The sequence below is a fragment of the Danio rerio genome, chromosome 23 (assembly GCF_049306965.1).
Source record: "Danio rerio strain Tuebingen ecotype United States chromosome 23, GRCz12tu, whole genome shotgun sequence".
Taxonomy (NCBI): Eukaryota; Metazoa; Chordata; class Actinopteri; order Cypriniformes; family Danionidae; genus Danio; species Danio rerio.
Window position 1 is genome coordinate 9,956,696 of NC_133198.1, and position 26,641 is coordinate 9,983,336.

Genomic DNA, 26,641 nt, shown 5'->3' on the forward strand with positions numbered 1-26,641 from the left:
GCTTTTATTCTAGCCGAAATAAAACAAATAAGACTTTCTTCAGAAGAAACAATATTATCAAACATACTGTGAAAATTTCCTTGCTCTGTTAAACATCATTTGGGAAATATTTAAAAAGGAAACAAAAATATCAAAGGGGGGCTAATAATTCTGACTTCGACTGTATATAATCAATATATGTTCAAATACTTGATTTAAATTCTGATAAAAACATCAGAACTGATTTCATATAACAAAAGCACATTATGGAATCTTGTCTTTATTTAAATTCTTGTATTATTTTCTCTACACTGGTAAAATATCCATAAATTAAGTTTTGCATATTTTGTGATTTACATTAATGTATTTTTGATTTTTAATTACATTATAAAACCTCGATCTTTCCTTCAACAACTTTTGCTGATGAAAATGTGACTTTTACACACATTTTTAATAGTGTAAATTGATATATAGTCTAAAATGCTGGTTTAAATTATTGTACAAAAACCTGGTGATAATGTCCAGTACTTTACCACCTTAATTTTATGAATTTAGAGTTGAATTTTCAATATACAAAGTAGACAAAGCTGAGATCAAGGTGCCATAATGCAATTCACAATCCAAAAAAACCGAAACAAACACCTGTGAAACACAAATACGGAACCTGTTTAACAACAGATATTTTTACACTGTATAGGTCATTTTCATTCAAGTTTTGACATTCGTTATTTATATATCATTCAATTGAGCGCAGAAATGAGCAGTGGCCTACAATCAATGCAGTTTTCTTAAAGGTCAATTAAGAACTGCTGCATTGTTTATTGATGCATTTACTCTATTTATGGCCTATTTCTCTGAACAGTCTAACAGTTACTGAAGTGAAAATGAGACTCACTTTAGTGGTGTACTTGGCGATGTCGGCAGCGACATCAGCAGAGGCCGGAGGGGTGAGGAAATCTCCAGCTAGACTGGAAATGGACGATCCGGACCCCGTGTTAGCAGGTGAGCTGTCCTTCTGATGAACTGCACGGAAACAAAATTAAAGAATTGATGGCGATGTGAACCAATGTTATGGATTCAATGCAAATGGCATAGGATTTATCACCAGAGAAAATAATGTTGTTGAAAGTCTTTTAAAAGCAAAAATCACATTTGATAAATTTTGATAAATAGTTGATTTATTTTTTATACTACACCCAAAGAACAATATCAAAATAAAAGTTGTGTTTACTAAGCATGCGAGTATTTTACATTGAAAAATGTAAAACTTTATTAATTTATTCAAGAGTTTCATTTTGTTAGATAAATAAATGAACACCATATTAAAAGTACAGAATATTTATTTAAATTAGGATCAATATATTTTTTTTCAACTATTGTGTTTATATTTAGATGTGTTTTAATATATTATCGCAAATCTAAAATAAGTAAGGGATTAAACTTTATTTGAACTTCTCATAAACATTATAGTCATTAAATAAAATAATTAAAAATTAAATTAATATAAAATGTTTATTAAATAAATAAATAAACACCATATCAAAAGTACAAAATGTTTTTTTCAATTAGGATTAATATGTTTTTTTCAATCTATTGGGTTTATATTTAGATGTGTTTTAATATATTATTGCAAATCTAAAATAAGAAAGGGATGAAAACTTTATTTGAACTTCTCATAAACATTATAGTCATTAAATAAAATTATTCAAAATTTAATGAATATAAAATGTTTATTTTCCAATAAAACTTAATTTAATATGTAAATATTTGTAACGTTTTGTTTCTAAAAGCAATATGTGTTTGTACACATTCTAGTTGTTTAATAAAAGATGAATAAATGAAATAAAAAAATAGATGAAATAAAAAAATTAATAATAAATACTTAATACTAGATAAAAAAAATTATCAAGTGTTTTTATTAGTTTTCCATTTTTCAATAATTAGCAAACAACACAACAATAACAAAATACAAGAAATAAGCATGGTGATGCTGAGAAGTAATGGTAATAATAATTAAAATAAAGAAAAATAGATAAACAATTACAAATATTATTAAAAAACAATTAGGATATATATATGGTTTCAATGAAAATGCAAAGAGGCAGTTATAAGGGGTAGTGAGCATATTAAGTACTACACTGCTGCTCAGAATTTGCATTATACTGGTCCAGGTGATGAAGAAATGGTTGTCATATAATGTAAAACTTATCAAGATAATTAATAACTCCATAATGGACTCTTTCCATGTGCAATATTTAAGTGAGATAAGATAACCATGTTTTAATTTGAGGAATAGAATCTGATTTTTTACAGTTTTAGAATGACACTCTTAGCAATTATCATTCCATAAATTATGGTACTTAGTATGGACACATTATAATCAAGCAGAGAACGAGAGTCCACAAATATCGCAATTTCTGGGTCGGGTGTAAAGTTTTGGACAGGTCTAAAAGAGGTGGGTTAGGGAGCCTTCAGCAGAATTACACCGGTCACATGTAGGGGAAATGGTAGGAAAAATTCTGTGTAATTTAGATTTTGAGTAGTGCAGTCTATGCATTACTTTAAATTGAATGAATTGATGCCTGGAATTAATAGAACGAAGAATTGTAAAAGTGTTTCACTGAATTTTTCTCTAAACATGGCTGAAAGTCTTAAAGACTTTTTAGCCTCAAAGGTAGACATCAGATGAACTTTATCAAAATAAAAGTTCTGTTTACTTAGCATGTGAGTATTTTACATAGAAAAATGTTAAACTTAAATAAATCAAGATAAATAAATAAACATCATAATAAAAATATGGAATATTTTTTTAGATTAGGGATAATATATTTATTATTTATTTTTTATATATAATATAATAGATTTTTTTATTTGGATGTGTTTTAATATATTATTGTAAATCTAAAATTAGATAAGAAAGGGATTACACTTTATTTGAACTTCTCATAAACATTATAGTCATTAAATAATTAAAAAATTAAATTAATATAAAATATTTATATTTGCAAGAAACATAATTTAATATGTATGTTTTGTGACTAAAACAATAAGTGCTTATACACATTCTAAATTAAAAATTAAACATTTAATACTAGATTTAATTAAATTTTTTAACATATTTTAGATCAAAAAACGACTTATACAAATCATTCATTTGAAAATATTATATTTATTTAGATTATATAACATTTTAATATCATAAATATTTTACTTGGATTTGTAAAAATTAGTTTAAAACAAATCTTTAGAGTCGCCGCTGATGTAATTACCTTTGACTGATTGTCTGGTCTGGTAGCGCGTGCTGCTGCTGCTGTTGTTGTTGGCTGAGCTCTGGGACTGTGTTTGGCTCTGCGTTGCTGTCTGAGGAACAGTCTCACTTTGCTGCGGCTGCTGCTGTTTCTGCACCTTTTGCACATGCCATTTCCCAGCAGCAGGGCTCCAGGTGGCAGGCCGCTGGGCAGGTTGCGTGCTCTCCTTGGGCAGCAGAGGGCGCTGTTTCTTCACAACACTGGCAGTGGATGGGACGGTGGACACCGGTTGAGCAGCAGAGGAAGAGCTGCTTTGAGTGGTAGATGGAGCTGGGACTGCAGCTGGAGGCTTGATGGCTGATGATGCTGCGTCTTTTGGAGCAGGATTGGAGGATGAAGATGAAGTGGTATCCGTAGAAGGAGAAGCTGAAACGCTGGTAGAAGTAGAAGATTTGCCTAAAACAGAGGAAGATTCAGATTCAGTGTTGCGATTTGTTATTTAAAAAATGCTTTCTTAGATACTAGGGACGTTAATAATTAATTGATGATTGATTGATTAAATAAATACACTTTTAAAATGGGTAATTCAACCAAAATATTTTACTCTCCTTCATGAGGTTTTAAAGCTTTAGTTTATTTCTCCCGTTGAACACTATATAAGGTGACGCAGTAGGTACTGCTGTCGCCTTAAAGAAAGAAGGTCACTGGTTCGAGCCTCGGCTGGGTCAGTTGGTGTTTCTGTGTGGAGTTTGCATGATCTCCCTGCGTTCGCGTGGGTTGCCTCCACAGTCCAAGACATGCAGTAGAGGTGAATTGGGTAGGCTAAATTGTCCGTAGTGAATGAGTGTGAATGAGTGTGTATGGATGTTTCCCAGAAATGAGTTGCAGCTGGAAGGGCATCCGCTGCGTAAAAACATATGCTGGATAAGTTGACGGTTCATTCCGCTGTGGGCAACCCCGGATTAAAAAAAGGGGACTAAGCCAAAAAGAAAATGAATGAATGAATTAACACTATATAAGATATTTTTAAAAATGCTGTCGCTGGGACTTATCGAGTTCTCTAGTAAAAGGATGTCGATGGGTGCGTAAATGACGACAGACTATTCATTTTTAGGTGAATTATTCCTTTAAATCAATACACCTTATTAATTCCACCTATGAGAATTATGGCCTTTGTCTTTTTTCTGATTTCATTACGCTCAAAATTGTTGTTGACACTGGGCCAGAAATTCAACTTGTAAATAAATAATAAAAAGATAGCTTTTAATAAATAGTTTCAATGTCACATGACCAGATGAGTTTACTAAGTAGAAATTTGTTAATGGTTTACGTTCACAATTATTAAAAGGGTTTTAACAATTGAACTCTAAAGCAAATCCGACTATGTTCAAGAGTAAAACAAACATTAAAAAAAAAAATAAGATCAATCAAATGGGTTAATCATGGATGTCATTAAGGTGTATGGTTTTGACATTCATGTGGCTTATGGGTGAAATCTGTACAGCAGGTTGTGACGGAAAAAGGAAGTGTGCACATCTAAAAACACATGCATTATTTAATATATGTTGCAATAACAATTATATGTTGCATTTTGAAGTTTTAAATGTCAGAACTACAAGATACAAACTGAGAATTGTGATGGCATCAGACATTTTAGAAACACAAACTCTCCACTAATGTGCTTGGAGAAACAGAAACGCCTATTAGATTACCATCCAGGGATGTTATGTTGTGTTGTGTTACAATCATTGTGAACGGCATTATCAAATCATTAATTACCTGAAATGGATTAGCATACCATCTAACTCAACTGGTAGCTCATGAACGTGAATTATAGAATTATTTTATCCATGAGGTATGTAAAAACAAATGTAGAAGACTAATAAATAAATAAACAAATGGCATAAGCCTTTAAAGGTGCTGTATGTAAGTTTTTAACTCTTCTAAAGCATAAAATTATGTTTGCAGATATTTAAGAAACATGCTAAGTAAACATATTTGTTTATCTATTGATATTCTGCTTTAAAAATGTGCAATACGGGCTAGAATGTCTCTTTTCAGCACCTCGGGCTGCCTTGGTGGAAAATTAGAGACACTTCATGACTAAAACTGCGACCAAAACTGCAGCCACCAGTGGACAGTAGCTGACTCCGAAATGAGATGCAGATTCAGAGTGCCACATGAGGTTATTATTTAGCAAATAACATATAACATATTCATTACAAATGTAAACATTAGGTAAGCAGGTTATACTGTAACCCCGTATTCTAACAACACGCTACGTGATGAAATTTGCAGTGATAAGCAATTTGGCAATTTTGCACAAGACGAAACACGACAGAAATTTAAATACAGCAATTTAGAAGCAGAGAATAGTGCACTTACTGCACTCCAACAAAATGGTAAGGTTTATAATCTAATTAATACATATTAAACATTGATATGTTTTGGTTTTGAGACACGGTTCCCAAGTTCAATTTCAAATGTGAGGTAAACTATCAGCTTCTGCTTTCAGTTGTATGGCAAAAAAATGTCATGTAAAACTTTTAATTTTTTTCCCTTTTAATATGGAAAATATTTCTTTAATTGCGTGCCGTTGCTTTTTTTTAGAACACGGTTTAAAGCTCTTGGTGACGTCAATCTGGCAATCTGTTCTTAAGTGTGTTTTGAACCAGGAGTGCAATGCCTAGTTCAACCACTGGGTGTCAAACTTGCATACTGCCCCTTTAACAATATATGTTAATGATCTTTAAATTGCCTTTCACATTCTCCAGATTTCACCTAATATGCACAATGTCCTTTACATATTTCAGATTAAAAAACAAAACAAACAAACAAACAGTAAATACTATTTGATCATATGAAATGGTTAATAGTGTGTTTTTCCTGAGAAGCATGTTAGTCATTAACTTTAATCCTTTCAAAATCCTAAAACTGGACCTTGTGTCATCACTTACTCACTCTTGACTTGTTCCAAACCATTTTGGTTCTTTCTGTTGTATACAAAGAAAGATGTACTAAAGATTGTTGAAAACCTGAAACCATTGACTTCCATAGCATTTGATTTACCTTCTATGGAAGTATATGTTTACCAGTTTACAATATTCTTCAAAATTCGGGATGGGTATCGTTAAGGTTTTAATCGAAATACTACTTTTATCATTACCACTTATCGGTTTGGTACTTTAACGGTCCTCTTATCGATACTTTTGGTAGAGTTTTTTAATGAAAAAACTAATTGAACAGAATTAAAAACAGTTTATTTTATAATTAAGTTTTAAATGTAAATTAATAATAATAATTATAATAATAATAATATTAATATATATATATATATATATATATATATATATATATATATATATATATATATATATATATATATATATATATATATATATATATATATATATATATAATTGTAAAACAAATAAATAAAACAATTCCTGTACAAGAATGTAGAATGGTTTAAAGCACAGGTGTCAAACTCAGTTCCAAAAGGGTCGCAGCTCTGCACAGTTTAGTTTCAACCCTAATTAAACACACCTGATTAAACTAATTGAGTCATTCAGGCTTGTTTGAAACCTACAGGTAAGTGTGTTGGAGCAGGGTTGGAACTAAACTGTGCAGGAATCCAGGAATTGAGTTTGACACCCCTAGTTTAAAGGAATATGACTCACAGTTTTTAACAATTCTTCTGAAGAAAAATCAACATATTTGCCTTTTCTGGCAGAAGTCAGGATCTTTCTTGGTTTATTGCGCTCCCTGCAGTTGCAAATACCATCTTTTAGTTGCAAAATGCATTTAAATAATAAGATAATGTTTATGATTTTTCATGAACACATTTACATAAATGAGTCATCTGTGTTTTGGGAGTTAACAATGTAAAAATTAGCTGTTTTTAAAATAAGTTCTCAACAAGAATAGTTTATTATCAGGCTATATTTGTAAATACAGCAGATGTAAAGGTATTTTTAATGCTTTGGATTTATTTAAGCTATCGCAGAAAAAAATACTGTTTTCAATGTGACCGAATGTCTGTATTTATTAAACTATTAATATTTTACTAGTTTAAAGAGACCTTATGTGATTGACTGCTAGCATAACAGATGTGGATGATGTACCATTAGCTAGGCAGTTGAAAACTTTTGCAGTTTTTGCACTTTTGAAAGATGCTTTGCCAGAATAACTGTGTTTCCGCTTATACAAGAAAACAATTTGTTGAGTTTGTTGCAATGGCTATTGTCGCTGTCCACTCGGGAAATATAACCTATCTGACGCCCCATTCACATGGGGCTTCAGCGTCAACGCTTCCCATTCCCTTTGAATGGGTGACGTCAGGCATTGCCGAACTGCATTGTGGATTCTTCGATGCCGCTTCAGAGATGTTGCTCGCTGCAGAAATTGGGACTGGCTCAACTTTTCAAGCGCCGACGGAAGCGTCAGCCAATCAGATCGCTGTATGCAAATACACCAGCTAGACAGTGGCCTATTGCTGACTGAATTTCATTGGCTGATGCTTCTATGACGATTGCTTTAGTCCCAACTTCAGACACGCCTTCAGTCAAACGTTGACGCTGAAGCTCCGTGTGAATGGGGCGTGACCGTACGTTCACACCGAAAGCGGCGAGAGCGTCCAAGGTCGCTCTGGCCGCCCTGGCGACAACGCTCTCTGCCTTCAGCTCCTGCGGCGAGAGCGTCAAAACTCGCTACATTGATCTCATATTTAAAGGAGCCGTTGCAGCATATCAGTTACATTCCTGCATAAAACGTGTTTCTAGCGTGAAAATGTTGCGCACTTCTTATCAAATTCATCCAACAATGGAAGATCAAGTTGCGTGTTGCTTTGCTCTATTTATCCAATATGTGTCCATATGTCTGAAATTTCCTGAAGCAGCAGTACTGTTTTGTACTGTCACATCGCGTGAGATTCCCGCTTTTTAAAGATAAATATATAACATTAATGAACATCAGTAACTCGCCAGTAACTTATTTAATGCATGTTACTGTAGGAAAAAATTGTAAATAATTGGAAATCCAGCGACCGCAATAATCAAACCCTTGGGAACAACTGTGGTCGGAACCAAAGTTCACAGGTCTGTGTTCTCTGAACTGCTATCAAGCGATGGACGTCTTCATTCTGATTGCTTGCCGCCGAACCGCGTCATAGCTCATTACCATAAAGTTGACTTCATTTCAACTCTCCTCGACGCTCACGCCGGCGAAGACGCGCCGCGCTGCTCCTCGCCGCTTATCGCCGCGTATCGCCGCCGGCTCTCATTGAAAATGAATGACTTCCGGCTACTTTGACGCTCTCGCCGCTTTCGGTGTGAACGTACTGTGAGTCTCTCTACCACTCCACAAGCTTACCAGCTGTGTGTGCGCATGCGGGTTTGTGTCGTGAGTAATGCGTGTGCGCTCAGCACGAGTTTCTGCTGAGGGCGTGCGCATAGCCAAGAAATTAAAAGGGTTTTGTACTTGACACACTCGCCGTTGTACTATTGGGTGAAAACACAAGCATTTCTCATGTGAGATGAATATCAATTATTGCAAATATCAAATATTAGAAAAGGTTGGTCAGTTAAACTATGCAATTGAAAGTAATGTTTACTCAGCAATAATTCTCCAGTACTGATAGCAGAGCCATTAATGTCAGAGCTTATCGATACTTTAATCTTTTATAATTTAGCACCGATACCGATAAAGTACAGAGTTTCGGTACCCATACCTATTTAAAATATCTTCATTTGAGCTGAAAATAACAAACAAAAAAAAAAAACTAAAATCCAGTTTGAAACTTATCAAGATTAAGTAAATAATGACAAAATTAAATTTTTGGAGGTGAACTATCCCTTTAAATGTTTCTATCAATTGAATATTCATTGATCCTACAGTAAAACGTTTCCCTTTGAGCTAAGAAAGGAGGATTACGGTGTGTAAAGCACAATTTGCTTCTTCTGTCATGCTGGTGACAATTACTGCGGATTATTAAGGTTAACAACTAATTGATTGTAAATTAAAACAACGATTGTTCATGGAAATTTATGGAAATTGAAGTCCCAAATAGAGACAGAATCTAAAATGTGAGATATCTACCATCGGTTTTAACAACCGTCTGATCTTTCGGTGTCGAAACGGGGGCCGTTGGAGCGTCTCTCTTGGCTTTCTTCTTCTCCCTCCCGCCTTGTTCTTCCCCAAGGTCGATTACCAGCTCGCGCTCAGAGTCTGAGTCCAAATCTGGCTCTGAGCCAGCCGTCCGGACGTCCTTCGCAGACTTTGTCTTCTCCTTCTTGCTCTGCGGTTGAGGTTTGCTCTTCTCCTGAGAGTCTTTCTCTGCACCACCGCTTGACTTCTCTTTGGTCTGGGGATCCGAGGTTTTCTTCTCCCCACCTGATGCTCCTCCAGTGGTTGATGAGTCTTGGTCTTGTCCTTGAGTGGACAGAGTTCTGGGTCTCTTTTTTGAGTCTTTGTGGACGCTGTTGTTGTGGTTAGTGTTTTTGGGTTTCTGCTCGTCATCAGACATTTCTTCACTGTCGCTGGAGTCACATTTATCAGAGTCTTCCGAGTCAGAGTGCTCGACGCCGCCACACATGTCATCTGAGATCTCATTGATTCCTGTGGAAACAGAAAGAGACATTCTTTACTTCTAAATTTGACCAGACAGAACACCGACTTGAAATTTTTACACCAGTAAACAAGACACTGATGCTTTAAAATGTCAGTCAGACGATCATTTGGGTGGTTCTTAATCAAAGAACACAAATAAAGTTCAGGGTCGGGTTGCCGAAGCTGTTCTAAAGTTTGTTCTTAAACTGGGGCACTAGGGGCCAGTGTTGCCAGATATAAATGACTTCTTCCAATCCAAAAGCGGTCCAAAAAAAAAAAAAAAAAACGGCTAAAATAATAGATTAATATTTTATTTAATTTTAATTGATTTTAATTGAAATTAACCTAGTTATTTTAACTGTCATAATTGTTAACCATACAGCACTAGCCACAATAGTGGGCCACAGCGATCCTGCAGGTGGGTCGCGAGATTAAAAAAAAAAACTACTTAAATAGTGTACTATAATAATTTGATTTAATTAATAAATGCCATATTAAAATGATCGAAGTAATGGCATTTCCCATTTTCTGTGATTGAATAAGCTAATTCGGACTCAAAAACAGCCTCACTGTTAATCACAGACACATGGCTTAAATTTCTGCACGTCAACTAGGACTACGTTCTCAGTTGTACAAATCAAACCGTCACGCAAATGAAAGGAACGATGATTAGAGCTATAATAACCAGCTCGTGCCTCGTGTCTGCGACTTGTACTGTATCAGAGTCGCACAAGTCCATTGATTCATAAACTATGCGTGTTCACTTTGAGTGAACACTTTAAAATATCTGCATAGTTGTCCAAATTAACATCCTGCGAGTGTTTTATAATGGACCTGTACCCGTACAGTAGAATATAGCGAGACTTGGTGGTGTTTTAGTAAACAGATGTTCACAGTCAGCAAACACCAATAATGTCCAATACAAACCAAACCGCCTTCAGATCAATGCGTTTCAACAGATTTAGAGTGTTTTTGCAGCGTTTTACATTTATTTGAATGGATATGAATAGTAGATCAATAGATGAATAGTAGTCAATGTAATTCAAAGCAGCAGTTGTTTTTTGCCATCTGTTGTCCTGTCAGGTTCATTTATTGATGAAAAGGCCCAAATACTCTGCAGTTGTTATTTTTTACTAATATATAATATATATTATTGTATTATATATTATTATATTTTACATATACACACATATATATATATATATATATATATATATATATATATATATATATATATATATATATATATATATATATATATATATATATATATATACATACAGTTGAAGTCAGAATTATTAGCCCCCCTAAATTATTAGACAGCTTTCTTTTTATTGGAGAGAAGACATTTTCAACACATTTCTAAACATAAGTTTTAATAACTCATTTCTAATAACTGATTTATTTTATCTTTGCCATGAAGACAGTAAATAACACTTCTACAGCTTAAAGTGACCTTTTATAGTTTAACTAGGTTAATTAGGGTAACTAGGCAGGTTAGGGTAATTAGGCAAGTTATTGTATAATAGTGCTTTGCTCTGTAGATTATCGAGAAAAAAAATAGCTTAAAGGCTCTAATATTTTTGTCCCTAAAATGATGTTTAAAAAAATTTTAACTGCTTTTATTCTAGCCGAAATAAAACAAATAAGACTTTCTCCAGAAGAAAAAATATTATCAGACATACTGTGAAAATGTCCTTGCTCTGTTAAACATCATTTGGAAAATATTTAAAAAAGAAGAAAAAAATTCGAAAGGGGCCAATAATTCTGACTTCAACTGGATGGATGGATGGATGGATAGATAGATGGATAGATAGATGGATACTTTATAAAATAATGTAGAAAAAAAGAATAATAAAAGGCAAAATAAATGTTTTGCTGAAAAATAAAGCTTTAAAACAAGTCCTAGACAATCAGTTTTGGCCATAAAAAAATTTCAGAGAGGGAGGTGGGCTTCGAAGTGAAAAAGTTTGAGAACCCCTGGATTACTCTACCTATTAGAGTATGTTATTGAAATGGGGTGTAAATTCGTCCTATTTGGCATTTTTAATTCTTTTGAACATAATCAGGTGCTGTTTGTTAATCAAAACAATGCTTCTGTGTTTGTTCCTGCTGTCAATTGAGGAAAAAAATTATTGATAAGTGTTATGATAAACCGCTTTGAGTTAAACAACAGGTACTGCGTGATGCATGTGCATGCAAAGGGGAGTCAGATTTTGATCCAACTTTTCTTCACCTCCTCTTGCGAGTGGGCCCACGTGGTTTGCACTATGTACTGGTCACTACTATTTGAATGTAGTAGGAGCACAGAGTAATGTTTTGTTAAATAAGTTGCATTTAAATTTACGTTTCAAAACAGCCCAAATTTGGTCAACCCGCCTATACCATTTTTTGCCCACAGAATCAAATTTAAAACGACCCAATCTGGCAACACTGCTAAGGGCTTAGTAGCTATCTAGTTTGTAAATAAATTTTTTCTTACTTCAGTTTCACCACATGTTCTTAAGGCAAACCGTAGTTATTAGGTCATAAGCTCTTCGTAAAGTCATGCGTAGTTGCATTGAATGTTTTAATATCCAATAAGAAGCATTTAAATCCTTAAACTGCTTAAAAATTCTGCAACTAATGCATCTATATATGACTGTCCTATGAAAATGAAAGTTCATGCGCTATGAAAACATTTGGTCAATTTCTTACTGTAAATATATTAAAACTTAATTTCTGATTTCTAAGTAATATAATAAGTACTATGCATTGTACTCTCAATATTTATTATATTATCTCAATATTTCGACTTGTTTTAACCATCAAATTCCAGATTTTCAAATTTATCTAGGTCAAATATTTACTTATGCTAACAAATCAAAGGAATGTTTATTTATACAGCTGTCAGAATATATATAAATCTCAATGTTAAACAATTTTCCCCTATGACTGCTTTTGTGGTCAATGGTCACAATTTTAAACTTTTTATTTTGTTCTTAAATTCAAAGATCATCATATCATAAAAATTATTTATGGCAATGCAGGTTGGTTTGATTTTTAAAAAATGATGTATTTTTTAGAGCTGTGAACCTACACTAGTCTTACGGTTCGGTTCGGTTACGATTATCATGCCATCGATTCGGTTCAATTCGATATCTCGGTGCATTGACAGTGCTTTCCATACACAGTTTTATATTTTCTTCTCAGCAGCAGTTCTTGTATTAAATGTATGAATATATTTATATTTATATACTATTTGTAATACAATTTTGTCACTTAATACAAACAGTCAGAAATATAAACTGTACCTTTAAACAACACAAGCATTTAGCAAATAATGTAAACAAATATAAATATCCAGCACACTTTCTGATCCTTGTCTAGTTCTCTTACACCTCTTTGATTGGTCACACCCTAAACAAAAACGGTTGCGATTGGCTCTTGTATGCTGCGCTCTTCACAGATGAGTGATACTGATAAGCGGCAGGCGGCAGCGGCGATCACAGTTGATGCATGATAAACACAGTGGAAAAAACTCTGCAGGCACGCGCTCGTTTCTGTACCCAGAAGTAACGCTGTAAAACAGCCGAGAGCATAAGAAATGTCACGCCAGCAGGTCAAGTGGGCCATTGTCTGTGTGTGTGTGTGTGTGTGTGTGTGTGTGTGTGTGTGTGTGAGAGAGAAAGAGAAAAATGGAATACTTTTATTCTCTTGATCTCAGTGAAATAGGGGCTTTTGCTGTTCATGTCAGTGAAAGACTGATCCAGCAAACACACACAGTGAAATTGTGCACAGTTTCTGAGTTTTAAGTAGTTAGAGCATTGTAAATACTCATGCTCGCCTCCCTCGCGACAGAGCGCAAATGAGACAAATGACGTCAGTAATAACCGGTTATGATTAGTACTGAACCGATACCGAATTGTCAGCGTCTGCATCGCGGTGCACCGAAGAAACAATTAATTTTGACACCCCAAGTATTTCTATTAATATAAAGAAAATAAATGTGGAAATATTTCCAAAACCAAGATTTTATGGAAAATAAATGGTCATTATTAAAGTCTACAGTTAATAATTTTTCATGTATTTGTGTGTTCATTACCCAGCTGGGCCTTGCAGCTCTCTATAGTTTTATCCAAACTTCTGGTAGGTTTTTTGGGGGAGGTGAGGAGAACTGATGCCCCTTGTTGCTGCTGCTGTTGCTGTTGTTGTACAGCCTCGCTCAACTCCTTCAGGTCCATTTCAGCCTTAACACGATCTGAAAAAACACATTCAGCAGGAACATTCAATAAATAAACAGAAATCCTTTTGAAGTTCCTTAATCTTTCGAACTCTATAAAATTAATACAGTTGGCCACACTTACAGACACATATTTCAGGCATTCAAGACCAGATACAACATCTCAAACTTTAAGCAGAATACTGCAAATAAAAGCAAATCGAAACAATATCTGACATCAAATGTCATATAAATGTTGTTTCTGACACTCAAATGACATAAACATAATACCATGAGAATTTCTAACAACCAATAGAGTCTAATGACGGAGGTAAAATACATTTCATTTTCTCTATAAGGAATTATTTTTTCAAAATATGTGACAGACCTTTAAAAACAGACCTCTCATGTGTCCTCAGGCTGTAAATTGATTGTTACGCTTTTGTTGAACACATCTTTTGTAATTAATAACCTTATGTTTTAAACAGACCTGTTTGATAACCAAATTTGAGCAGCAAAACTACATTATCCACGGTGCTGTGCAAAAATTCCACATATCAGAGAGAGACAGCAAAGTCTATAAAGAGTAATTTGTGTTGATGCAGTATTACGTTAAGAGTAATTTGATCTCCCAATGCGCAAATATTTATAAATAAAATACTGATAATTTAAATCATACTTTTGTATAAATGCTAGAAATACACTTAAATGGGCAGATTTTATTTTGGAACGTTATTGTTAATTAAATATAATCATACATTTATTGTTAATAAATTTGAGGAATCAATGTTGCTTAAAAGTAGGCGGAGGCTACTTGTTTTATTTTGGGGGGTTAGGAGTATGCTGTTATATTTTGCATTGTCGTTGTATTTGCACTGTCTGTATTTTGCACTGTCTTGAGCCAGCACCTAAGCTTTTCACTTATCATAGCACATGTGCTGCTGATGATGTGTCAATAAAGGTGATTTGATTTGACTAATGTGCTCTATTGCAGATGGAAGGCAGGGCTTATTCTGTCTTAATTTCAATGGAAAAAAACAGTTCTGAATGAATGAGCTACCAGACTGTGCTCGCTAAATCTAAAACCTTTGATTAGTTTAGGTTTAGTGTTTTTCACGTTTTTCCCTTAGCGCTCATTGCTTTGATTCAAGACTCACCCAAATTGAGGTTAAGGATTCCTCCTGTGCCCGAGCTCCTCTCCTGTTTGACCGGTGTAGTTAGCAAAGGCTTAGGGCTGCCGCTTGTCTTCAGAGATGCAGGAGACGCTGTGGAAAAAATGGACATAAATGTGTGTTGTCGGTGTATTCACACACAAAAAAAAAAAAATAAATAAATAAAAGGCTCAATTTGTGTTAAAAATATTCAGAAAAGTATTAATGTTATATTTATGTTCTACATATTATATTACTAAAGCACAACAGCAGCTTGTTTACATTCATTGGATACAATCAGGGCCGGAGTGGGACTCCTTTTCAGCCCTGGAGTTTCAAGCCTTCGACCGGCCCACCTCAGTTCACGACTGACTATATTAAAATAAGATCATTTCCAATTCAGTTTCTAATTACACTATCAAGTCTTTTTAAAGCTTTAGAACTTCAAATGTTCAACAACCTTACAGTTTTATATGTCTTAACAGTTAAAATGAAAAAAAAAAAAGTTCAACTCAGATGAGGATCGAACACAGGTCGGCGGCGTGATAACGAAACGTGCTGACCACTAGACCACAATGACACTGCTCTGCTTGATTTGCCGGAATGATAATTCATCATTCTGCAGGCTACATTCTGCTCATGAGGCTGCGACACGATAAATAAGAAGAGCGGAGCTGCGGCAAAGTAATGGATAAAAAGAGTGAGGCTATGGTCAAATAATTAAATAAATGAAAAATATTGCGACTGCGACTGCTGCTTTCTCCGTTCACCATGCTGGAGAGAAACAGTCTGCGCAAATGAAGTGCAGAGTTGGTGTCATTGACTACAGCTCTCATCTGATTGGCTGAAAGGTACGAGTTGCCCTGCCTCTGCCAGGAAAGTCTCAAAAATACACACACACGTATCCAGGGGGAGTCGTACGTGAAAGAGGATTAGCACATTCTCATTCAGGATGAACTCGCAAGTTTTAAACATTCAAAACTTTTTGTACACACTTATACATCTGCAAATCGTGTTTTGCATTTGTGAAACGTATTTTATGAAAATGTATTTTTATTTTGTGCACGTACAAATTTTTTTGTGAATATAAATAAATATTTTACACAGGTGAATTTGATTTTATGCACGTGAATTTGGCTACGCATGTGTACATCGTGTCTTTTGCGTGAATTTCTTTTGAGACTAATCTGATTCCATACCTATTCGCGTGAGTAAGTTACATACAAAGTCAATGCAAATGTGAATAGAGGCGAATTATTGGTGTGTGGCGCGAATGACGTGTAATGAACACGAGAGAAAAAGCATCCAGTGTGTAAACTAAAGCTTATTTAAGTATCTGAATAGTCTTGACAGCTAAACGTAACTCATAAATATCTGCAGAAACCACAGCCTTGTTTACTGTTTATTCTCACCCACACATGCTGGTAGTCAGGCACAAGGTAATGCTGGATCGATTCAAATAAATTTTGGAACTCAAAAGATGAAAACCAAATATTTTACGGGATAGGATCAAATTAAGCACTGGTTGGTTTCAGTGTGGCAAATCAAAGTTGAGTGAATGATGACAAATCTAGAAAAATCACCTGTACAATCCATTGAGTCTTCACCAGCGCTGCAGTGACTTGACGACATTTTCGCCCCCCGTTCGTCCTGCTCCAAGTCTGACCCGGTGTGAACTGAAGAATTGGTGCTCATTGGTGACCTGGGCATGTCCGTCACAGAGATCCGACATCCCCCTCCTCCTGACATCACTGACTTACCGAGGAGCATCTTGGGGGATGCCGTCATGTCAAAGTTGAATTTGACTTTGTCCTGTTTTTCAGACTTCACTGTGCCTTTTTTAGGGTTATTAGGGTCCTGAAGCATCTGGAACAGGTTGTTGGGTGTGTAAGCCGTTCGGAATGGGGCATAGTTGAACACGCCATACTTCTTGCGCACATTTTCCACATAGACCTCCATTTCTTGCATGGCGCTGTTGAAAATGCTTTTGGTCTTCTTCACAGAGAAGGGGATCTCCTTAGACATGAGGTAACAGTTGTTGATTGGCACCCAGGCTCTAAAAGGTGAAAGAAAGAGGGGAAATTATTTATTTCATTCGCTGATTTTCCTTCGGCTTAGTCCCTTTATTAATCTGGGGTCGCCACAGCGGAATAAACCACCAACTTATCCATCATATGTTTTATGCAGTGGATGCCCTTCCAACTGCAACCCAGTACTGGGAAACACCCATACATACTAATTTGCACACATACACTACAGCCAATTTATTTTATTCAGTTCACCTATAGCGCATGTCTTTGGACTGTAGGGTAAACCGGAGCACCTGGAGGAAAACCACATCAACACGGAGAGAACATGCAAACTCCACACAGAAATGGCAGCTGAACCAGCCGGCACTCGAACCAGCGACCTTCCTGCTGTGAGGCAACAGTGTAGAGATCTGCGCGGAACTAAATTTTGAATCCCGCTCCTGCCCGCACCCGCCAGGTTTTATCCCGAACCCGACCGCTCCCGATTATATTAAGAATTTGTTGTCCCGCAACCCGACCCGCCCCGTTTTCTGCCCGCCGCGCCCGATCCCTAAAGAGCGCGGGAGAACAAAACCGAAAATGACCCAGCTATACAGTCCAGACAGCCAAGCTGTCTGTATAAACACACACACACACAGCACCGCACACACACACACAAAGCTCTCTCTCTCATACGCGCACGCTCACTAACACACACACAAGCACCAAGCAGACACACAGGCAAAGCTCTCTCTCTCTCATACGCGCGCGCGCGCAATAACACACACACAAGCAACAAGCACACACACAGGCAAAGCATAGCAATATCCGCGATATTGCTAAACAGCCCGCTCCCGTCCCAAATAAAACCCGTTACCGACCGCTCCCGCGATTTATTCGGACAGCCGCAGGAATGCAGACCTCTACAACAGTGCTAACCACTGAACCACCATGCCGACCATATTTTTTAATATAAATAAATAAAGTTTACATTTACTCTTGTTCTCTGAAAATTGTGTAAAATAAACAGTAAAATATTTCTCTAAAAATATTTGTAGACCATAGGTCAAGGTGGACACCCATGACATGTGGAGTCCCACATAGCTCAATTCTGGCACCTCTCTGCTCAACCTTTATATGCTCCCTCTTATCCAAGTAATGCGAAAGAACCAAGTTTCCATCTACAGCTATACTGATGACACTCCGATCTACTTGGGCTTACTGCCTAATGACTACAGCCCCATTGACACCCTCTGCCAATGCATTGATGAAATTAGCAGTTGGATGTACCAAAACTTTCTTCAGGTAAACAAATAGAAAACTGAAGTCATTGCGCTTAGGAATAGAGATGAGGTTCAAGGTGAATGTGTATCTTTGCTTTAAAGATGAAACAACAAAAAATAAGGTCAAGAATCTTGGTGTGACTCTAGAGTCAGATCTAAGTTTCAATAGTCATGTCAAAGCAGTAAGTAAATCAGCATACTATCTCAAACACATTGCAAGAATGAGATGCTTTGTTTTCAGTGAAGACTTGGAGAAAAATGCTTTTATCAGCAGCAGGGTGGATTACTGTAACAGCCTCCTCACTGGCCTTCCCAAAAGAAAATTCAGAGAGATGCAGCTCATCTAGAATGATGCTGCCAGGATTCTGACCAGAATCAGGAAATCTGAGCACATCACACCTGTCCTCAGGTCTTTACACTGGCTCCCAGTTACCTTCAGAATAGATTTTAAAGTATTATTACTTGTCTATATATCACTAAATGGCCTAAGAGCTCAATACATTACAGATATGCTGACTGAATACAAACTTACAGATCACTCAGATCTTTAGAATCATATAAACTAGAAATTCTAAGAGTTCAGTCAAAGCAGGGTGAATCAGCTTTCAGCTACTACACCCCCTCACTGCTTGACTCAGCTTCCAGAAATGATCAGATGTGCACCAACATTAGGCACATTCAAATCCAGACTGAAACACATCTGTTAAGCTGTGCCTTTACTGAATGAGCACTTTGCTACGTCCTACAGATCGCACTATTGTGTCTTTCTTTTTTTCATTCTTTTATAACCTGTTTTAACACATTTAATCTATTTTAATCATTTTTATTACTTGTTTTTTTATTTTCTTATACTTGTCTCTTTTATTTCTGTTTATTTAAAGCATTTCGAATTGCCACTGTGCATGAAATGTGCTTTATAAATAAGCTCACGTTGTCTTAAAACTACAACAACAAAAAAAAAAAAACAGTAATAGTGTGAAATATAAAATATCAGATCAACATATATTTATTTATAATAAAATATTTGTTTTAAAGTACTATTTAACAAGTTAGACATTTTAAAATGACCTATGAAGTTAGTTGTATGTTTTTGTCTGTGTAGTACATGTGTTAGATTTTCACAATTTAACATTTTAGAATTATTTAGATTTATTCATGGTAAATATTGTAACATTTAAAATGTTTTCATTTTTGTTTAAAATATCATGTTATTTATATAGTAATCATTCTTTGTCTAAATGGGGGGCGACACAGTGGTGCAGTGGTTAGCACCGTCGCCTCACAGCAAGAAGATCGCTGGTTCGAGCCCTTGCTGGGCCAGTTGCCGTTTCTGTGTGGAGTTTGCATGTTCTCCCCGTATTGGCATGGGTTTCATCCAGGTGCTACGGTTTCCCCCACAGTCCAAAGACATGCAGGTATAGGTAAACTGGGTACGCTAAATTGTTTGTAGTGTATATGTGTATATGTCCTGGTCCTCCAGGTTGGGGGTTGAGCATTGAGCTAACAACCCACTTCATAAAAAAAAACTAGAGGTTACAAAACACCAAGATGGTGTGGCTTAATATCAACTTTGATATAAATGGCCATGGGAGTAAGTAATTAACTCAATGCATTGTAAAAGTTAAGCTCTAAATCACCCAATGCTGCTTTTTTTAAAATCCCAAACAAAATCACTATTATTAAAGGTGCTGTAACTAAGCATAATAGCATTGAGAACACATGTCACTCACTGCTGTCCAAATCCATGCCTCATGAAGTTGTGAAAGCACACACTGAATAGATGACCATAGACATCCTTATAACACTAGATCATGTCATTCACCAGTGAGAAAACATTATAATACTTCATAATACTGCTATTTCAAACTTAAAAACCTTTTGAATTATTTAATCTTGCCCGTATCAAAACTTGTCAGTGCAAAATTTCATGCATGTAAGGATTTCCATGGTGACAGTCTGGTTGGCTCTGCTGACTGTGCATCATAATTTTTGACCCGCAATTTTTTTGATTGGATAAACATTTTTTAGTCCTATGCCTTGAATACAAAAAATACATTTAAATCATTTACATTAATCATTTCTATCGAAATGCGAAGACACTTTCAACCAGCACAACAAAAGAAATTTCTGAAGAAAGTCATCTATTGTAACTTTAAGTAAATCCATAATTCCTGGAAATCAGTATGAACACAGAATTAAGAGTAGCAAGATCACCTGTCATGCTGGCCAAAGAACCGTGCATCCACCTGTCCATCCTTGTCCCTCAGGGCTTTAGCAGGCCAAAAGGGAAAACCTTTCAGTTTGGCCCACACCAGAGGATGAGGCTGAGACTGCATGAAAACATAAGAGACATGACCATCAGCTACACCTGAAATACAGTCCAGATGTTCAACTGGATCAATCGGAATAATTCTTAACCAGAAACCAGCACTGGTCAGCACTCACATACTGTATATCAGTGGTCTCAAACTCAATTCATAAAGGCCAGCAGTTCTGCATAGTTTAACTCCAACCACCTCCAACTTCACCTGTTTAATAGTCTAGCAGTCTTGAACAGCTTGATTATTTGGATCAGCTGTGTTACATTAGGGTTTAAACTGTGCAGCACTGTGGCCCTCCAGGAATCGAGTTTGAGACCCATGCTGTATATAAACAGTACAATTTTAAAAAGAGGATCCTCTTACACAAGGTTCACAGAACCAGTTGTCCCTCTTCTGACAGGCGGACAAGTAACACTCCGGACAAACCTCAATTTCGTTCATCTGTAGATTATTTATTGACACTGTAAAAACTTTTACAAGACCAACCAACATAAATAAAAAACCTACGCATGCTTAGCTTAGTTTTACAGATCTTAAACATTTAAACTGTAACTCATTTCTTTATGTAATCTGTTTTACATTTTGTAATGAGATCAGAAAACTCACTTCGTGTTCACAGATCTTGACAATAACTTTAGCAGTTGCGGTCAGCTTGTGGTTCCCTGAAATAAACAAACTGAGACTTAATGATTGATGCAAGGAGAAATAATTGTATCAGATTAAAATGGGCTTTTGGACAATACAAATGTATCCTGTTAATTAAATTAAATTAAATTAAATTAATTTTTGTCTGAGCAAAAAATAAAGACTATCATACATTACCACCATGGTTTACAAAAAAATATCACTAATAATTCAATGTAACAATAGAATATGTATATCACACAGTTTGCTCAGGGACATTCAGATCAAGAATCATTTGATGACATGTTAAAAAACACTATTTGAGCATCGTTATAATCTTTTTGATCTGACATTACCTGTTAAAGCTCATGATTTTATCGATTTATCAGCAGGAATTCTCATATGTCATTATAAATACATTAATTAAGTCATTATAAATATAATATACTGCTCAAAAAATAAAGGAAACACTTAAACAAAAAAAAGTAACTCAAAGTGTTCCCTTTATTTTTTTTAAAAAACAGTATACAATGAAAATAAAATGCAGCATGCACACTTATTATTTGAATATGTTTTAATAAATACAGGTCAGAATATGTATACACATATTAGAAAAAAAATAAGTTAGAATGACAATAAAACATTACTTCACCCATATTTATAATGTTTTACTAGCACTTAATGTTTTTTATGTATATAAATTTACTTTCGTACATTTATTTTGACCCAAAGTCCAAACCCATACATCTAGATTTTGAGCCACATGACCAATGATTTTATGATCCAAAACTAACCTCCATTATAAATGATACAGTTGTGTAGAATCCACTTCACGTCGGCCAGAAATGCTTCTGTGCAACCGTACATTTTCTTCTTGATATTCTACACACACAGATTTCTCAGTTAGCTTTACATGCATTTTTCAAAAACACATTTTACCAGAAGAAAAATTCTCTTTAAAGCTTCACAGGGAACTCACTGAAACTGAGTGTTACTGAGTATTACTAAAAGCTAGACATAAAAATAAAAACCTATTTTGTAATAAATGAATTTACCACATACATTGACTGGCCACCTTATTAGGTACACCTTACTAGTACCGGGTTGGACTCTCTTTTGCCTTCAGAAGTGACTAAATCGCTCGTGGAATAGATTTTACAAGGTACTGGAAATATTCCTCAGAGATTTTGGTCCATACTGACATGATAGCTTCACGCAGTTGCTGCACATTTGTCAGCTGCACATCCATGACTCGAATCTCCCTTTCCACCACATCCCAAAGGTGCTCTATTAGATGGAGGAGGCCATTTGAGTACAGTGAACTCATTGTCATGTTTAAGAAACCAGTTTGAGATGATTTACATTATCCTGGTGAAGGTAGAATGTTGTAACACATCAGACCAGGCAACATTTTTCCAATCTTCTATTGTCCAATTCTGTGTGAATTGTTTGCCTCAGTTTCCTGTTTTTAGCTGACAGAAGTGCCACCTGGTGAGGTCTTCTGCTGCTGTAGTCCATCCGCCTCAAGGTTAGGCGTGTATTGCATTCAAAGATGCTCTTCTGCATACCTCGGTTGTAACCAGTGCTTATTTGAGTTACTGTTGCCTTATTAGCTCAAACCAGTCTGGCCATTCTCCTCTGACCTCTGGCATCGACAAGGCATTTGCGTCCACAAAACTGCCGCCAACTGGATATTTTTCGGATTATTCCCTGTAAACCCTGGAGATGGTAGTGCGTGAAAATCCCAGTAAATCAGCAGTTTCTGAAATACTCAGACTAGCCTGTCTGGCACCAATAACCATGCCATATTCAAAGTCACTTTTAATCACATTTCTTCCCCGTTCTGATGCTCAGTTTGAACTGCAGCAGATCGTATAATGTCTACATGCCTAAACGCATTGAGTTGCTGCCATGTGATTGGCTGATTAGAAATTTGTGTTAACAAGCAGTTGGACAGGTAAACCTAATAAAGTGGCCAGTGAGTGTATAGTTCCTCACCCAATAAATGGTTAAACTAAAAAATTCTAAAAATATCTTATTAGATTTAATCAGATTTTAAATGCAAAAAGCTTCTTGCAAAACAGAAAAGCCGCAATTTACCTTCTCAAGAGTACTCAGATCCATGGGGTGAAATATATACTCGGCATAATCCGGGTGTTGATCCAGTGACACTGGCTTCTGAAATGGTTCGGTCTGACGAAACCAATAGTTCATAAAGAAACACAGCAGCAGCAAAATCAATGAACCACTGTTACACTTAAACAGACACTGTCAAAATGAAAGCATGGTGTGATTAAATAATTTGACTCACCCCTGGCTGTTTCATCTTCTGCAGTGCAAACTTCAGCAGGTAGGACAGCTGCTCCAGATTCAGCATGGTCATTGCTTTACTCTGAGTCTCAATGCATTCAGCCACTGTTATTTTCTGAAGCAGAAAGTGAAATCACTGTACTGTTTATGTAAATCACACACACACACACACACACACACAGGTCATAATCATTCATGTGTAGTCAGGCATTCTTGAAAAGTGCATTGTGCTAATAAGTTAATATATATGAAAGTGTATATGTTAATTTCAAAGTAACTATATATTAATAAAGTAAATTGAAATACAATTATTTATAACTTAAAAGGAATAAATCTAATTATATCTAATGGTGGTAAAATGAATTAAACTGAATTTCATTTGCTATAAATGATACATGTAATATTATGATGTACAATGAAACATTGTACATTATGCATTGTAATACATTGATGCTAGTTGTAAAAATTAGCATCTGTACCAGAACAAACTGACTTGTGTTCAAAGTTCAGATTTCAAGATATATTAAGATTTAATATATTAGGAGTGTTGTCAGAGCAAATATCTGTACCTCAACACAACAAATTCAAACTGTTTGGCAAGTTTCTGAATAGTACCATTCATAAGCAAAAGCTTCTTAGCAAAGTAGCTAAAAGTGATAACAGTGAGACTGTGCTGTAGTTGCCTTTGTAGGCGGCTTCCTTTTTAAACAGCACACAAACAGATAAAGAACTGTCTGATATCACATACGCTTCAAAGAGGAAGAAAGCAATTTTAAAAATATAGCGATCAAGGGAGACTGACAGATTTTAGTTTGCGGTTAGCATGTTGCTAAGCTAATAAACTTAACAGCTCTACTTTTAATGAAACCGTCATTTAGTTATACAGTTGAACTATCTTAAAGTTAACTTTTTCTGTATTTAATACAATGTGTATTTATAAATCACCATTCTTTAAAAATAGTTTGTATTTTTGAATAAAAAAAAACATACTGTGACTCTAAAGAACATGTAAAGAAATAGGTTTTGTATAGCTTTATGTATTTAATATCTTTAAAGAAATAGTTTGTCCTTCAGAACACAAAAGATGGCAATCTGATGAACCAGGTATTAATAGCTAAAAGGATATTTTGAGAGTATTTTTGTCCATAAAATTAGACATTTTAAAAAATTAAAAAATAAAATAACTTTTTTTTAAAGGATATATTATTATACGTATTAATGATTTGAAACGGCTTTTTTTATTTGAATTTTGGCTCCAAGTTTTAGCTTTTACTTCTATTCATCTTTGAGTTTTAGTAATGATAGTACTTTCCACATGTTTCATTTTTACATCTGATATTCACATTTTATTTTATTTGTTTCAATTTACGAAAACTGTTTTATTCAGTTAACAATAACACTAATTTGTAATGACATGAAGATGAGTGAATAACTAAGATTTGTTTATTTGTTGTGAACTTTTTGGTGAAAGGGGAATTAAACCTATACACAATTTAAAGAACAAGTTTTCATATTTAGGCTTTACACAGTACAAGGCATACACAGTACAACAGTGTTTTTAAGATCTGAAAATGCAAACTTTTATAGAAAAAAAAAGATTAATAAAATAAAATAAAATAATATATTCTCCATCTCGATTTTGAGAAACATGATGGTGGTTTCGCGTATCTAAAAAAAAAAAGACATTTTTTGCATCTTTAATGCATCATTGTTATATAAACATATACATTTTAAATCAACTTCCACATTAGAAATGTGCCTACGCCACAAAATGGGCAACCAGCTCTCTAGGTTTTGAACAGCACCTAAATTTCCATCTGACCAGTATGTATCGCTATATATCACACGGCAATCTGGAGTACTTGATTCTGATAGTCAATCACAACATTCCAAAGTATGTTATTCCCAGATAACAACCACTTAGACTAATAATACAGGCTCATCTGGGTATGCTTTTGCTTGTCTGTTAGGCCATCACTTTTGACAGTTTGGCACCATCTTGTGACTGAATAATACATAGGTTAGTATATGCTCCATTCAGCCATTTCAGTTAACTTTGCTTTTACTGAAAGAATTAATAATATATTATGACTTGAGTCTGATTTTTACGGTTTGCAGTAGCTGTGTTATAAGCAGGATAAAGTGTATCCAGGCGGGTGTTTTTTTGTGTTTTTTTATAAATCAATTCAGTCAATCAATACATGTCATTCGTATCATTTGGGGAACAAATTCTCGGGGGGAGGGTTTCTGATCAAACAAGACTTTCTGCAGATTTTGTGTGATTCTAGCGTTTAGAAATGAAACTAAAAAGACAGCTGTTGTTTATTTTTACAGGTGATTTCTCATATGAAATTTAAATATATGCTTGGTCGAGCTATTTAGGAGGATTTGATGTTTCACCAACTAAACAGAATGGCCAAGTGGCGTTTTAAAGATCGCCAGAGTAAAATGACTTGCCTTAACTTAACTTCGGTCTTATACAACATTCTGCGTTAACAATCGCCTGGATGTACTTTATCCCTTACGTGAAGCAGCTCTAGACACTCTTGAACACATTATAATGTAAAACTTTACAAAAAACAATTCAGACGCAATCCAGGCGCAACAGTACCTCGCACTCTGGACAGAACCAGTCACCCTCCGGCTCAGCGGCCAGTTTGAGGCACTTGGCGTGGTAGACGCGCGGGCAGAGCTCACAGCAGAGCACCTGGCCCTCGCGGTGGCACACCCAGCAGTAGAAGTCATTCCGCCCGTCCTGCGGTACAACATCAACAGGGTCTGTGGTGAGTGCGGGCTGCTTGACATAGTAAAAGGGACCATGTCTGAGCTCACACTGAAATGCAGGCAAGAGAGACAGGGCAAGGGGTCAAATCACAAGCCACAACACTCGCAGGGGAAACATAGCAAGG

At 35.5% G+C, this 26,641-nt stretch overlaps 1 protein-coding gene across 16 annotated transcripts in view; it reads right to left on the reverse strand.

Moving 5' to 3' along the window:
- prkcbp1l (protein kinase C binding protein 1, like) overlaps positions 1–26,641 on the reverse strand; it is a 59,414-nt gene that overhangs the window by 11,586 nt on the left and 21,187 nt on the right. For 9 of the 16 annotated variants that reach the window (XR_012398236.1, XM_073938071.1, XM_073938072.1 and 6 more), the window contains 13 exon segments: positions 26,344–26,565; positions 23,734–23,847; positions 23,523–23,615; positions 22,217–22,304; positions 21,405–21,460; positions 21,162–21,239; positions 20,692–20,807; positions 16,769–17,241; positions 15,192–15,299; positions 13,918–14,073; positions 9,324–9,842; positions 3,249–3,683; positions 875–1,002 (listed from right to left, as the gene is read on the reverse strand). Coding sequence is in view for 15 of the 16 variants with exons in the window: in XM_073938071.1 (XP_073794172.1) it covers positions 875–1,002; positions 3,249–3,683; positions 9,324–9,842; positions 13,918–14,073; positions 15,192–15,299; positions 16,769–17,241; positions 20,692–20,807; positions 21,162–21,239; positions 21,405–21,460; positions 22,217–22,304; positions 23,523–23,615; positions 23,734–23,847; positions 26,344–26,565 (2,586 nt within the window). In the remaining variant the exon portion in view is untranslated. 16 annotated transcript variants of the gene reach the window in all.